Source organism: Propithecus coquereli, unplaced genomic scaffold (genome assembly GCF_000956105.1).
Source record: "Propithecus coquereli isolate 6110/MARCELLA unplaced genomic scaffold, Pcoq_1.0 Scaffold3, whole genome shotgun sequence".
NCBI classification, from domain to species: Eukaryota; Metazoa; Chordata; class Mammalia; order Primates; family Indriidae; genus Propithecus; species Propithecus coquereli.
This window is the reverse complement of record NW_012148618.1, coordinates 1914613-1930094: the sequence shown is the minus strand read 5'-3', so window position 1 is coordinate 1930094 and position 15482 is coordinate 1914613. Positions and strand designations below refer to the sequence as shown.

The 15482-nt window shown below is 40.7% G+C and overlaps 2 protein-coding genes across 2 annotated transcripts in view; one reads left to right on the top strand and one right to left on the bottom strand.

The window, feature by feature from the left end:
• TOX4 (TOX high mobility group box family member 4) overlaps positions 1–5826 on the top strand; it is a 17997-nt gene extending 12171 nt beyond the window's left edge. The window contains exons 6-9 of the mRNA XM_012649317.1: positions 2335–2415; positions 2767–3513; positions 4531–4694; positions 5379–5826. Coding sequence (XP_012504771.1) covers positions 2335–2415; positions 2767–3513; positions 4531–4694; positions 5379–5439 — 1053 coding nt within the window. The 3' untranslated portion in view covers positions 5440–5826. The remainder of the gene's footprint in view (positions 1–2334; positions 2416–2766; positions 3514–4530; positions 4695–5378) is intronic.
• A 1044-nt stretch (positions 5827–6870) lies between these two features.
• Positions 6871–15482, bottom strand: part of METTL3 (methyltransferase like 3) — a 12503-nt gene continuing 3891 nt past the window's right edge. The window contains exons 2-11 of the mRNA XM_012649316.1: positions 11287–11504; positions 10796–11200; positions 9631–9806; positions 8811–9027; positions 8395–8582; positions 7982–8020; positions 7701–7809; positions 7520–7585; positions 7238–7350; positions 6871–7097 (exon numbers count right to left, since the gene is read on the bottom strand). Of these exons, the coding sequence (XP_012504770.1) occupies positions 6986–7097; positions 7238–7350; positions 7520–7585; positions 7701–7809; positions 7982–8020; positions 8395–8582; positions 8811–9027; positions 9631–9806; positions 10796–11200; positions 11287–11504 (1643 nt within the window). The 3' untranslated portion in view covers positions 6871–6985. The remainder of the gene's footprint in view (positions 7098–7237; positions 7351–7519; positions 7586–7700; positions 7810–7981; positions 8021–8394; positions 8583–8810; positions 9028–9630; positions 9807–10795; positions 11201–11286; positions 11505–15482) is intronic.

Below are 15482 nucleotides of genomic sequence, written 5' to 3'. Positions count from 1 at the left end.
CTCAGGCTGGTTTCGAACTCCTGAGCTCAAACAATCCGCCCGCCTCGGCCTCCCAGAGAGCTAGGATTACAGGCGTGAGCCACCACGCCCGACCTCTCAAATTTTTTTAGAGCAATTTTTGTGAAACTATGGATAACTCAAAAATTCGTATTATTTTCAAATATGAGTTCTGTTATGGAACCAATACAGCGCAGATAGCTTGAAATATCAACGAAGTGTTTGGGAAGGATGTGGCTAACGAACACACAGTACGTCGACGGTTTGAGGAGTTCTGTCCTGGTGATTTTAATCTTGAAAATGAGCCACATGGGGTGACCTGAGACCAAGGTGGATAATGAACTAAAACCTGTAGTGGAAGCAAATCCATCTCAACCTATGTGTGAATTAGCAAGGTTTGACATTATGATTCCAACAATACTGGACCATTTGAAACAAATTGGCAAGATAAAGAAGCTGGATAGATGGGTTCTGCATGAATTGAACGAACATTAGAAGAGAAATAGTCTCAAAGCTTGCCTTTCTTTGCTGTCACGACATAAAGCAAACCATTTCTACACCATATTATTATGTATGATGAAAAATCGATTCTTTTTGACAATTGCAAGCATTCAGCACAATGGTTGGCTAAAGACGAAGTGCGAAAACACAGTCCAGAAACTGAATATTCATCAAAAAAAAGGCTAATGGAGTCAGTTTGGTGGTCTAGTTTTGGTATTATCCACTACAGCCTCATGAAACCTAGTCAATTGATTACAGGGATGTCTGCTGCAACCAGTTGGATAAAATGATGAGGATGCTTGCAATTAAGCAGCCAAGATTGGTTTAATAGAGACAGACCAATCAGTCTTCTTGCAAGATAACACTAGACCACATGTTGAATAAACAATGCTGCTCAAACTAGAGGCTGGACTTGGAGGAAACTCTCTGTCATCCACCATATTCACCAGACCTTGCACCAACTGACTACCACTTCTTCCAGGCTTTGGACCACTTCTTGCAAGGAAAAATATTCAATTCTCAACAAGTTGTGGAAAATGCCTTTTGCTATTTCATCACCACTCGCTCTCTAAGCTTCTTTGCTGCTGGCATAAACAAGCTACCAGTAAGATGGCAAAACTGTGTTGATAGTTTAGGCACATACTTTGATTAATTGTACTGCTGCTTGTTGAGATGTAATAAACTACACTTTAAGGCCGGGCGCGGTGGCTCACGCCTGTAATCCTAGCTCTCTGGGAGGCCGAGGCGGGCGGATTGTTTGAGCTCAGGAGTTCGAGGCCAGCCTGAGCAAGAGCGAGACCCTGTCTCTACTAAAATTAGAAAGAAATTAATTGGACAACTAAAAATATATAGAAAAAAAATTAGCCAGGCATGGTGGCGCATGCCTGTAGTCCCAGCTACTCGGGAGGCTGAGGCAGGAGGATCGCTTGAGCCCAGGAGTTTGAGGTTGCTGTGAGCTAGGCTGACGCCATGGCACTCACTCTAGCCTGGGCAACAGAGTAAGACTCTGTCTCAAAAAAAAAAAAAAAAAAAACTATAGATTTGAAATTGGACACTTCATATTTAATATCTGTCATGAGTCTGAGTTGGTTGGGTGGTTTTCCTGCTGAATGAGCCTGGGCTCATTCCTGTGTTTATAATCAAATGATGGCTGGTATGGCTGGCTAAGATGACTTTGCTCCTACTTCTGGCAGTTCATACTACCTGTTGGCAAGGACATCTTGGTCCTCTTTCATGTGGCCTTTTATCCTCCAAGCAGGCTAGACTGGCTTCTTTATAGAGCAGCATTCCAAGAACACAAAACAGATGCTTGAAGGTCTTTTAAGTCTCAGTGTCACTTCAGCCACATTCTAATGATCAAACAAATCACAGAGCTAGCCCAGATTCAAAGAAAGGGTAAATAAATAGGCTTCAACTCTTGATGGGAGAAGGGGCATGCAGGATGAGAATTCTTATGGCTATCTTTGCAAGCAATTTACCACATTTCTTAAGGGATAGTACACTGGTTAGGCATAGTCCCAGGCTAAGCAGACTACTGATCTTACAAGTTTTGGGGTCAGGGTTTATTTTTGTAACAGAAGTGAGCATGGGTTGATGTTCACTTTAGAAATGTAGTTATTCTTGCAAGACTCTTGTTGGTTGGCTCACTTTCAGAAACATGCTTAGTGGAGTAAGTCTGCCATGGAGGCTGCCTTGACTGTTAGTTTTCAGAAATATATCCACAAAAAGGGGTTGGCAGTGATTAGACTGAGATGAACTGTTATTCGTTGATGAATAATAGAGAATTATCTTTTATAAGAGTAAGGGGACTTTTTAAACAATCTGTCCTTCCTGCAGGTGTATAAGAGGAAAACTGAAGCTGCCAAGAAAGAATATCTGAAGGCTCTGGCTGCTTATAAAGACAACCAAGAGTGTCAGGTAAGAGCGTTAGGGTAGATAGATATTTAAACCAATAAGAAATTTTGTGAACTGTTTTTTAGTAATTATAAGAAAATACCACCAAAATCCTGTGGAACCTATTACTACTATATAGTATTAAAAGCTTATAAAAAGTACATAACAGTTTTCCTGCTATTTCCATCATATAAACCTTGCCAGTCTTTCTGAGTTTATTATTTCCAGTGGGTACTTAAGCCAGGGTAGTACCCACAGCTGCTGCTTTTTTAAAAAATCTGTGATGTATCTTTTCTTGGGAGGGAATTAGTATGAATATATCCTGTGGTAGACAGTAAACCTCCCAATGACTTTGCTTTTTTTGTCATCTTTTAGGCCACTGTAGAAACAGTGGAATTGGATCCAGTGCCAGCATCACAGACTCCTTCTCCACCTCCTATGGCTACCGTTGACCCAGCATCTCCAGCTCCAGCCTCAACAGAACCCCCTGCCCTGTCCCCTTCCATTGTTGTTAACTCCACTCTTTCATCCTATGTGGCAAACCAGGCATCTTCTGGGGCTGGGGGTCAGCCCAATATCACCAAATTGATTATTACCAAACAGATGTTGCCCTCTTCTATTACTATGTCTCAAGGAGGGATGGTTACTGTTATCCCAGCCACAGTGGTTACCTCCCGGGGGCTCCAGCTAGGCCAAACCAGTACCGCTACTATCCAGCCCAGTCAACAAGCCCAGATTGTTACTCGGTCAGTGTTGCAGGCAGCAGCAGCAGCTGCTGCTTCTATGCAACTGCCTCCACCACGACTACAGCCCCCTCCTTTACAACAGATGCCTCAGCCCCCTACTCAGCAGCAAGTTACCATTCTGCAGCAGCCACCTCCACTCCAGGCCATGCAACAGCCTCCACCTCAGAAAGTTCGAATCAACTTACAGCAACAGCCACCTCCTCTGCAGATCAAGAAGATTGTGCCTCTACCCACTTTGAAAATGCAGACTACCCTAGTCCCACCAGCTGTGGAAAGTAGTCCTGAACGGCCTATGAACAACAGCCCTGAGGCCCATACAGTGGAGGCCACCTCTCCTGAGACAATCTGTGAGATGATCACAGATGTAGTTCCTGAGGTGAGCCTCTGTTTAAGTCTTTCCTCTAGTCCACTGGAAATGTATAAGACCATTTTTGGTTGACTTGATAGAAGTGGGGGCTGCTACTAGCATTTATTTAGTGCCTGGCAACCAAGAGTATGAAACATCCTGCAGATGACAGTTCCCTGCCAGGGTGACTTGTCCCACCCAGGATACTCAGTGTTTTTGGTGAGAAACATTAAAGAGGGCCTCCTGTCCCAGACCACTCCTTAAACTAAGCAGAGGTAACACTAGTTCACCTAGAGAGGAAATAGCCTAAGCAGTTTTCAGTTTTCTACTTAAGGATCCTAAACTTTGGAAGTATAAATCCTTTCATTTCTCCTGGGTCTTCACTGCTTAGCTTAATGTTTTAAATGGGTGTGGGCAGGGGAATATAACCAGGAAATTTTAATTGGTTCATTAAGTCTTTTAAAGACATAAACAGATGCTAAGCACCCTAGTTTTCTTTAACCTGTACAAGACCAGTAGTCATTTTAAAATATGGGTGTGTTTGAGACTGTAGTTCTACAATTAAGGAAGCAATCATTTAAAAGGAAAAAAACAACAAAACACCCTATCAGCAGGAAACTTTATAAATCTCCAGATTCTTTTCCTGTTTCTAATAGCACCACATTTTGTCCTCTCTTAGTTAGCCCTCCCAGTCTAGCTTAGTTGAGGTGACTCAACCTTTACTCACATTCTTTTGATTCGATACTTTCAGAGGAATATTATTCAAGCATAGAATAAAGTCATTAATGGGCTAGATTAAAATTAAAGAGCACTAGCATAAGCCGAGACTTCCCTTGACGGGAAGAATCTTCATGTTAGCCTGCTTGCAAAGTTCTGAAGGTGGGCTATAGAGGGACACCAAAAACTCACCACCTTCTGAAACTCTACCCCCATTTGTGAGGGATTATAACACCTGTTGCTCCATTAGTTCCTAGGGATAACTTGACTGGCTTATTAGCTAGGCAGGGAGCAATCTAATCCACCCTTCGTGCTCTCTTCCTCTCATAGGTTGAGTCTCCTTCTCCGATGGATGTTGAGTTGGTGAGTGAGTCTCCTGGGACACTCTCACCCCAGCCTCGATGTGTGAGGTCTGGTTGTGAGAACCCTCCGGTTGTGAGTAAAGACTGGGACAATGAATACTGCAGCAATGAGTGTGTGGTGAAGCACTGCAGGTGAGCTTACAGTTCCCCTTCTTATAATGCAGGTATTGCTAAATTAATTGTGTTGGGAACCATGGTAACCTTGAGCATATAATTGGTGTCACCTTACCTTAGGTAGAGTAGATTGGTATATATATGATCTGATTAGAGAGGCTACTGTAAGTTCCCCTGCTTGCTTAAAAAGACCTTATATTTCCCACATAGTCAAAGATGACGTAATGAGCAGTTCACACTTCTCAGTTACCATTTACCATGCTATGTATGATCTTTAAAAGTATGAAGATACTTTAAGCTGTTCGTGATAGTGAATATTAGCTTTTCAATCCTTAATGCATCAGACCACTTAGGGAATGAGAATTTGCAGAGGAATGGAAAAGTGAAAAGTAGCACAGTAAGATGCTGGGAGGTGGAGAGAGAGAAGTTATAAAGAGTTTATCCTTCTTCCCAAATTTTCCTGGAAGTTACCTGTATCTATGAAACAAGGCATTTGTATTTCCTTCAGATCCTCTTCAGGAGATTAGCACTGCCTCTACTTCTAACTTTTAGGCCTCTTGTTCTTGTATTATTAAGGTAATGCTATGTCACCTTTATGCTACAAGAAATTAACTGGGAATCTATTTGTTTAAGTCAGAGTTAAAAAGAATTTACCTAGGCTATAATTCTTTTTCTGTTGATGTGTATCTTTTTCTTTCCTAGGGATGTATTCTTGGCCTGGGTAGCCTCCAGAAATTCAAACACTGTGGTGTTTGTGAAATAGTCCTTCCTGTTCTCCGAGTCAGTGAAGATTTATCTGCTGGAAATACGTCCAAGAGGCTGTTTTTGAAATACAAGCTTGGCTTCTGGTAGTGCCTGATCTGAACCCAGGATGGCCCTTCATACTTCCCCCCCTTTTCTCCCTTCAGCAGAGGCCATGAAGCAGGGCCACTGAGTTTGCTATAATCTGGACTTGCTTATTCCTTTCAACTACAAGCAGAAATGCCATTGATAATAGCAGAAGAAAGGGTGAAGGGAGTATGGACAAGCAAAACATAGGGATAGTAGGGGTGGTGATGCGGGTTTGAGTAAACTTATTGGTATAATTGTCACAGGACTTGCCTAAAATATTATTAAAATGATGGGTGAGTACTCAGCTTTGAGCCTAGGAGAAACTGCCACTCTGTGCATCCATTTTAAAAGGGTTGAGAGATTACATTAAAGGTTTCCTCTTAAAACAGGAAACTACTATCACATCAATACACTGCTTTGAGAACAAAGGTTTTTAACACAACAGGCACACTGGGCTGAAGGTAAAATGACATCACCCAGGAGTTTCTTATTTATTTCTCTTTACAAATAATATTGTCTTTGCAGTCCACACCCTTATCACAAGTTATCACAGTTTATGAGTGTAAGAGGCAGAACTCTACATCCTTAAATTAATATAAGAGGTTTCACAGAAGTTGTGTTCACTTGTGTTTGATGAAATATCTTTAAAAGATAGAGATGTTTTCACTTACATAATATATAGGCCAATTCTCTTCATACCCAGGTACTTATTTAACCTGTTTATAATTTTTTTTCCTTGGAAGTAAGGTAAATAATAATAGATTAGCAAAGCCACAGTTATATTAGAATACGCGAAAGTTAGAGCATGATAGTCATAGTGCTGATAACCTTAAGTGAAACTCAAATTCTTACCTTAAGAAATACTGTCCTAGAGAACCCCCTTCTTTTTCTTTTTTTGAGACAGAGTCTCACTCTGTCACCCTGAGTAGAGTGCAGTGGCATCAGCATAGCTCACAGCAACCTCAAACTCCTGGGCTCAATCTTCCTGCCTCAGCCTCCTGAGTAGCTGGGACTACAGGTACAAGCCATGACACCCGGCTAATTTTTCTATTTTCAGTAGAGACAGGGTCTTGCTCTTGCTCAGGGTGGTCTCAAACTCCTGAGCTCAAGCAATCCTCCCACCTCAGCCTCCTGAGTGCTAGGATTATAGGCGTCAGCACTGTACCTGGCCTGAGAACTCCTTTTGTAACAAATCACTTTGATCTATATAGTCCTGTTTTATGATGATCAACATTTTGATGCTTTTCATGCATTCATTTAGTTTGAACCCTGACAACAACCCAATGAGGTAGATAATATTCCCATTTTACCTATAAGGAATCACACACTGTTAAAGTGGCAGAGCCAGAATTTGACCTTGAAATCCCAATTACAATACAAACGTTTATTTAAATAAAGAAAAAAAGCTATTGTACAAATATTCAAGTTTAGCCTGCAGAGTGATGGCTACAGATGCTTAGCTCTGTATGGCAGTGCTTCTATAAATTCTTAGGTTTAGAGATGATACCATCTGGATACCTTTGCTTGAACCGTGCAACCACATCTGGGTCTAGTAGGTGGATCCCATCCAGTTGGTTTCCAAGGGTGATCCTGAAATGAGAAAAGAAGGGGCAAACCAGAAATCCTGGAATTAAAGAGCTAGTGGAATGTGAGGGGTAACTCTACTAACTTCTGACCTTGACCATAAACAGTTTTGGCCCAGGAACTAGCCTGTTCTCTAGTCACCTTACCAGTTGGGTTGCACATTGTGTGGTCTTCCAAATAACTCAATCTTGCGAGTGCCAGGGGATAGTCTCTCGATCATGCCATAGATTTCATCTGGTTTATGACTGGTGGAACGAACCTAGGAAATAAAGACTAGCTACTTTTTAAATTACCCAAGATTGGAATTCTAGCCATTTCTATTATGTTTATGATCCAAATGAGAAAAACATGGGATGAGAATACACCTGACATGAATAACTGATGCCAACGAAAATGTGGAAGCTTTGGATGCCTGGGGAAGCACATACCTCAGCTACAATCACATCACAATCCAGACCCTGGTTGAAGCCTTGGGGATTTCCTTTGACACCAACCTGCTCACCACAGAAAACAGATTACTTTACAAAACCACAGCTTTTGAACTTCTCAATAAATTAAATAGTCCCTCTTTATGTTCCACCTACTGAATTGGGCCCCACTGCTGCTCACCAAGCAATGTTCCTTCCCATGGTTCAACCAGTGACCAGTACGGCCTGTCCGAATGATGCGTTGCAATTGATTCGTCTTCACCCAGATAATTTCATCTACCCGTTCATAACTGTGGGGCATAAGAAAGAACTGGAGCTTTAACCAGGGTTTCATAGTTTAGAGGCAGTGACATATACAGAGGCAAGGAATCACAGGGAAAACTTTGGGAGAAGGGAACATATATCTCTCAACTATACCAATAAGTATTTCCCTCAAAAGAAAATAACACAACTGCTACTTACCCCCAGAGGTTTAGACATTCTCTGCCCAACTCCATGGCCCTAGAAAGAAAGAAGACTTAACTACTTGTATGCCCATATTTTTTTCTCCCTGTAAAATATTTGACATGTTATAAACATTCAGGTCAGTGAACATTTACATGCAAGATACCATTAAGACAACAGGGTGGATCTAAGAATGAGAAGACAAAACATAGTATCTATTCTCAATGACCTTACTGTTCTCAAAGAACAATGTAGAGTTAAATATAATTTGAGGTACCATTTGTGTTATAAACAGGCATTAGGGCTCAGTAGGAAAAAAGGCTGAATCAGTCATACATTTAAGAGCAGGGATAGGAAAACCCAGGATTTTATCTCCCACCCAGTACTGTGTTAAATCTGCCCCAAACCTACATGTCTTTGAACTGCATTACCTGCCTGTGACCCAGAGGAAGAGAAAGCCATCATCCTGCAGTACTGGTATGTTGAGCCTGCGCATCTCATCATCTGTCAGGGTCCCATAGGGCAGCTCCATGTGAATATCCCAGGGTGGGTCAGCCATCACAACTGCAAACTTGCCCAAGATACTGACGTCCAGGTAACGGATATCACAACAGATCCACTGCGTAAGGTGGTATTTGGTCATCTTCCCTTAATTCACTCTCAGATTCATGGCCCCAGTCCCTCTGTTGCATCTGATTTTCCTATTCCCCTATAAGAATATCTATCCCACTCCATTCCCAATCAGCAAGACAGATTGCTGATGTATGCCCTGCTTTCCTACAGGTATGGCTGCTCTACTCAAACATAAGTCCGTAAGTTGAGACCAGTTTTCTAAGCAGACAGGTACCTGAGGGGGGAAGAGTCGATCTGCACTGGAGTCACCTCCAACACTCTGTGTAAGAGCAAGCTCCTGGCTTGGGGTACGGTCTTTGCTGCCAGGAGCCTCAGAATCCATGCAAGCATCAATTTCATAATGAACATATTTGCAGGTATCCATGTGGAAACATGTGTTAAGGAAAGAGCAGTCACCTAAAGACTCGTCAGTGTGTTTATTGATAATTCGTCTGGGGAAATAAGGGAAAATCAGAATCAAGATGGTGCTTAAGAGGTAGACCTCACAGTTCAAGTTCCAAATGGTTTCAAAATTTATTGTTTTTTATTACCCTCCCCTAATTCTATTGTTTTAGAGCTTCCTCCAAGAGTTTTAAGGGAAGGGAGGCAGGTGACATTGAAATAATTCACACTAAGGAATAATTATAATTTCTTTCTGAGCAAAGACTGGGTTTCTTCTCTTACCACAGGCAGGAAAGCAGTGCAGGAAGGACTTGGTTGGTTAAAGCAGAATAAAATACAGACCTAAGAGTTCAGGTTCCTATTTCTCCTAAGATCATCTTCCTTCCAGAGAACTTTAACTTTTTCATTGTGGCTCAGAAACAGATGCCTTGCTATTACAAGAGAAGGGAGCATTTTAAGAAAATCTCGTATCTATTTGGGAGTGCAGCCTGTATTCTTTCCCACATAATGCCACTTCTGAAAGTATACCTTTACAGCCTAGAGGACTTAGACAAACCATAAACTAAATAATAGGATTACAGACAGAACTCCAATGACTGAAAGGAATGACTGCTTCTGGGAAACCCATCCCACATAATTCCCTCCCAAGAGACCTGAAGTGCAGCTTGCGACAGGGTCGATCAGCATCACTGGCTTTCATGCACTCTTCCTTGGTTCCATAGTCACAGAATTCTTGTACTTGGGCCCGACCTCGTGAGCGAAACTTTTCAACAATGGATTGTTCCTTGGCTGTTGTAGTATTTAATAGCTCTAGAATCTCCTGACTGACCTGTAACAGAAGCAGCCTTAGACTTAAAAGGGTTTGTAGATCAAATTAGTTCTTAAACTATCTCCGCAAATTCTATTTGACAGTAATGTCATATAAGAGAGAAATCAGCTAAGTTAACATCAGAAAATTGGAACCTTAGGATGAGAAATTTGTTAGGGGTTCAGTCCTTCAGCACAAATCTACATTTAGGACGAAATTAAAACGCACGAGGCCTGGTTTCTACTGCTAAGCAGTAAGCTAATCTTCCCCTCCCCAAGAAAGCATTCCTTTTCACAAAAACCACTTATATTTGCTAAGGTACAATGCTAAATACTTTATTGTTTAGATCACGAGTCTATTCAACAGTTCTACAAGGGAGAGTACTTTGGTAACCCTCACATTACAGATGGGAAGACTAAGGCTCAAGAGAAGTTAATTAACTTGTTCAAACTCACACGACTAGAAGTAGCAAATGGATGAGAACTTATGTCAGTCCAATACTTATACTCAGAACCAATCTGCATTGTTTAATCATCAATTTCGATAATTACTTGTCCACAGGACTGTCTTCTAAGATTCCTCTCCATTCATATCACTGTATTTCTATATTTGGATTCCTCTTCTCTTAATCTGAGGAGTCTTCCAAACAGAGTCAATGACAGCTTCTTGAAATCAGGGTTTTCTGACATTGGCATTATTGACATTTTGAGCCACATAATCTTTTCAATTCTTTGTTGTGGGGAGGTTGTCCTTACTATGCATTGTAGGATGTTAAGCAACATCCCTGGCCTCTATCCACTAGATACCAGTACTATCACCCACATTATGACAATAAAAAGATTTCTAGACATTGCCAGATGTCCTGGGAAGCAGGAGAGATCAACCCCAGTTAAGAACCACTGCTTTAAACCCTCAATTCTAAGAATTACTCCTTGCCCTAAGGGTAAATCCTTCTCTATCACAGCTATAACTAAGAACAAATTGTGAGAATATTTCCATAAGATCCCTACCTTCTTGCTCTGTTGTTCCTTAGTGGACTGTTGGTTCAGAAGGCTCTCTATCTCCAGATCAACATCTGAGGCAGCATGTTTCCTTGATTTCTTGGCTGGTTCCTTGGCTGGTTCTGATGCTGAAGAAGCCAGACCAGAGGCTAAAGAGCTAGCAAAGGCAGCTACTGTAGTTGAGTCCTGTTCTGCACGCCGCTTCTGTCCTGCAATAGTCCCTGCTACCTCCCCAGGGCCTTTCTTTTCTGCCACAGCACCCATCATGGCAGAGAGCTTGGAATGGTCAGCATAGGTGACAAGAGTGGGATGTGCATCATCTTGTAGGAGACCTCGCTTTACCTCAATCAACTCCTGAGCTGCAAACTTCTGTAGGAGGCTTTCCACCCCATCTTGAGTGGCAGGGGCATCTGGCTAGAGAAGGAGGAGAGGAGAGGGCAATAAGACACTGACCATGAACTGAAAATAAGTGGTAGATCTTAATTTTATCAGGTCATTACCGTGGAGATGGCAAGACGGATGGACACAGCATCAGTGGGCAACGTTAAGGCCAGATCAGAGAGGTGGTGTAGCAACTTCTTCTCTAACTCAGGGTCTGTAGCTAATTCAGGAACTGCTGAAGCTGTGCTAGGCTTAGGACCACTACAAGTGGGTACAGTAGGCACTGGGCTGTCACTACGGAAGGTTGGGGACAGTGCTGCCTCTGGATTCCGTAAATCTAAGAATAAAGAGAAGTAAAAATGAAAAAGGGCGACCACTGTCAAGTCTAACATTCCTCAGAAGTCAAATTCCCTAATTCCCAGTACACAGGTCTTTTATTTCACACAGAAAATTCTCTAACCAACTTTAGCACTATATTACCTTTCCTCATTCAAACTCAAGCACTCACTGCTTTGCCAAGATAATCCTGGATTCTCTAAGAACCGCATACCTTTTCTCTATTGAGTGAGAGGTGTTTTCCTAATTCCTTGTCCTTGCTATGCTTTGAAGGAAGTAAATTAGCAGCAAAGTAGATTTAAATGTCCCTACCACCTCCCTTCTCTCACACTAAATGTTATAATCAACCTACATTTTAATAAAAGCCAGAAATATTAATATTTTCAATGACCTAAGCTGGGATCGGATTATCTTTTTCAGGTATATAGTTTGAATATTAATGAATCAAGACTACTAGTCATCAAAGAGTGTACAAGACAGTGTTGGAGGCAGAACAACGTGACCTGAACCACTCATAAACACACAAATCTTATAATATTTTGATGAAGCCCTAGTCACCAAATGGTATTTTCTTACTGTGTATTGTTATCATCTACTATTATTTCACGAGCTGGGGCAGCCATCGTAACATTAATAAGATTTGTAATCCTAGCACTCTGGGAGGCCGAGGCGGGCGGATTGTTTGAGCTCAGGAGTTCGAAACCAGCCTGAGCAAGAGCGAGACGCCATCTCTACTAAAAATAGAAAGAAATTAATCGGACAACTAAAAATCTATAGAAAAAATTAGCCAGGCATGGTGGCGCATGCCTGTAGTCCCAGCTACTCAGGAGGCTGAGGCAGAAGGATCACTTGAGCCCAGGAGTTTGAGGTTGCTGCGAGCTAGGCTGACGCCACGGCACTCTAGCCCGGGCAACACAGTGAGACTCTGTCTCAAAAAAAATAAGATTTAAGGAGCTTATATTATGACAAAATGTTATCTTTGAGAAAGCCTAATATCTATGGTTATTTAGTTAAAATACTGATGAAAAATTAAACTCTTAGGACCCAGACTGAAATTCTGTTAAATAAAATATTATATCATGTAAGTAGGTCATTATTAGTTTACATTTAAGAAATACTTTTAAAATTTCAACTCTAATGGAACTGAATTTAGTAAAATCTGACTCAGAGGTTCCAAAGAAAATGTAGCTGAACACCAAGAACCTTGCTAGAATAGGTACATTTTATGAAAATAAATTATACCCTGTTTGGAAAACAGACTCAATTCCATGCTAGCTGGAAATGTTAGATATTGATAGAACTTTCTTCACTTTGCTTATTTCTTATCATTCCTTCATGTTTTGCTGAATCTTAGACTGGAATTTTTGCCAGCTGAACTGATAATAGGTTCTTTGTTTTGATAAAGAGGTGTTGTATACCAGGAAGGGTCATGGAAGCACTTTGAAGATCTGGATGAGAAAAAGTTTGAGACTAACGGTCCTAAGTTAAAAATATGTAAGAAATGTTAAGGAACAATTAGTATTTAGCTTACTTGGAAGACTATAAACAAAATTCCTGCACTGAACAGAACTAGACTGGTGGTGATTACTGAAATCCCTTGAAATTCACAAATCCTATAAGTCTAATAAATTTTAGCTAAAATGCCTTTATGGTCTAAGTACAGTAAAATATTTATACTAGGCTCAAACTTTTTTTTTTTTTTTTTTTTTGGAGACAGAATTTGGCTCTGTTGCCCTGGCTAGAGTGCCGTGGCATCAGCCTAGCTCACAGCAACCTCAAACTCCTGGGCTCAAGCGATCCTCCTGCCTCAGCCTCCTGAGTAGCTGGGACTACAGGCATGCGCCACCATGCCCGGCTAATTTTTTCTATATATTTTTAGTTGTCCAATTAATTTCTTTCTAATTTTAGTAGAGACGGGGTCTCACTCTTGCTCAGGCTGGTTTCGAACTCCTGAGCTCAAACAATCCGCCCGCCTCGGCCTCCCAGAGTGCTAGGATTACAGGCGTGAGCCACCATGCCCGGCCTAGGCTCAAACTCTTGAGCTTTCTTTTATTAGCCAAGTTTTTAATTTCTTTAAAGTAATCAAAAATTTCTTTCAATGAGCAACCGAAGCACAATCAATGATAAATTTCATTAAGGCAAAAAAGAAAAAAATAACACAAGGCATTTTGAAATTAGGAGTTCAGATACTATATCCACAAATTTAAGTGTTACACATCATATATCAACCTTTTTAACTCACAAAGTATGCCAAAGGGAGTAATAGATCATATAAATTATAGAACTAAAGATGTTGATAATAGCAATGGAGGCAAAAGGAAAATATAAGTTTTAAATCAACACTCAGCATATGAGTCTTATACTTTGTTATGTAGATTATAAGATTCTCAATATTTTAGGTAAGCCATAAATTATCTACTTTTCCCCCTTATGTTCAAATTTTGTACCAAGCACCTTGTAGTATAGTGCTGTTGTCATTAGCATGAGTTTTATTTTGTTAATCAAGACCTAAGCTCTCTATAGACAATCGCTTTACATCTTGATTTTGCATATTGTCCTTGTTTCTTGCCGATGTGACTTAAATGAAAATAACTTGCGAGTACTGTCCATGATCAAAATGAATACCAAATTACTGAGCATCTTCCATTATTTCAAGCTAATAAAGGTCTCCCAATGATTCTTTGCCCATAGTATTTTGAATTATTAATAACGTGGATACGTTTTGGTTCATTTTATATCCTTGTCTTTTAACATTTGAGTTCAGTTGTAAATAATAATCAAATTTCAGTACTGCTATAAAAACCAAAATGTTTTAGGAAAATTTGTATTTCCTGTGAGAAAAAAACTGAATAATCTGAACTTTTATCAAATCTTTGGTTACATCATGTGTACGCATGCGTGCGCGCGCATGTGTGTGTGTGTGTGTGTGTGTGTGAGAGAGACAGACAGACAAACAGACAGGGTCTTGCTCTGTCGCCTGGGCTAGAGTACACTGGCACAATTATAGCTCACTACAATCTCAAACTCCTGGGCTCAAGCGATCCTTCTACCTCAGCCTCCCAAATAGCTGGGACTACAGGTGCATGCCACCACACCCAGCCAATTTTTCTATTTTTCGTAGAGACAGGGTCTTGCTCTTGCTCAGGCTGATCTCAAACTCCTGGCCTCAAGCAATCCTCCTGCCTTGGCCTCCCAAAGTGCTAGGATTATAGGTGTGAGCCACCACACCCAGCCTCTTTGGTTATATCTTACATGACAATATGATTAATAAACTAAGAGTGTGTTGCACAATGTTTTCCTAAGAATCCTAAAGCTCAAAGAACTATATTCTTTGAAATAATCAAAAGAACAGAAGCAAATGATGGGCCAGATGAAGCTGTGGGCCAGAAGACAATGTATGTTTAATCACAACCTCAAAATTACTTTTGTAAAAGTCTTAACCATATTATTAGATGGATGTACAAGTCAAGAGATACATCTGAAAAAGAATCTTTACATTTAAGGGAGAATACAGTCTTGTCAAAATTATTAAACATGTTTAGCAAGGACCTGGACAAAAGTACCGAGGCTTTAGTAGTTAGGTTTGCATATAGCACAAAGTTTAGTTAATACCAAAGTATGGTTAATATCAGGGAAAAATGAAATGAAACTTAAAATGACCAAAAGCAATTAGAAGAGTCTAATTGAATCTGAAGAGTATGAAATTCTGAGCTGTAGTTCTGATGGAAAAAAAAAAGGCAAAAAAAGGAAAGAGTATGACATGGAAAAGTATAAAGAATGATAAGGAAAAATTACAACCAAAAAACAAACAAAACCACAGGTAGAGGACAGCTTGTTACAAAAATGACAGAAAGACAAAAGTGAACACCAGGTAATCAGGGATATAGTACACCGATATAGTGGCTTTTAAAAAGTTAATTTTGTAAGGCCGGGCGCGGTGGCTCACGCCTGTAATCCTAGCTCTCTGGGAGGCCGAGGC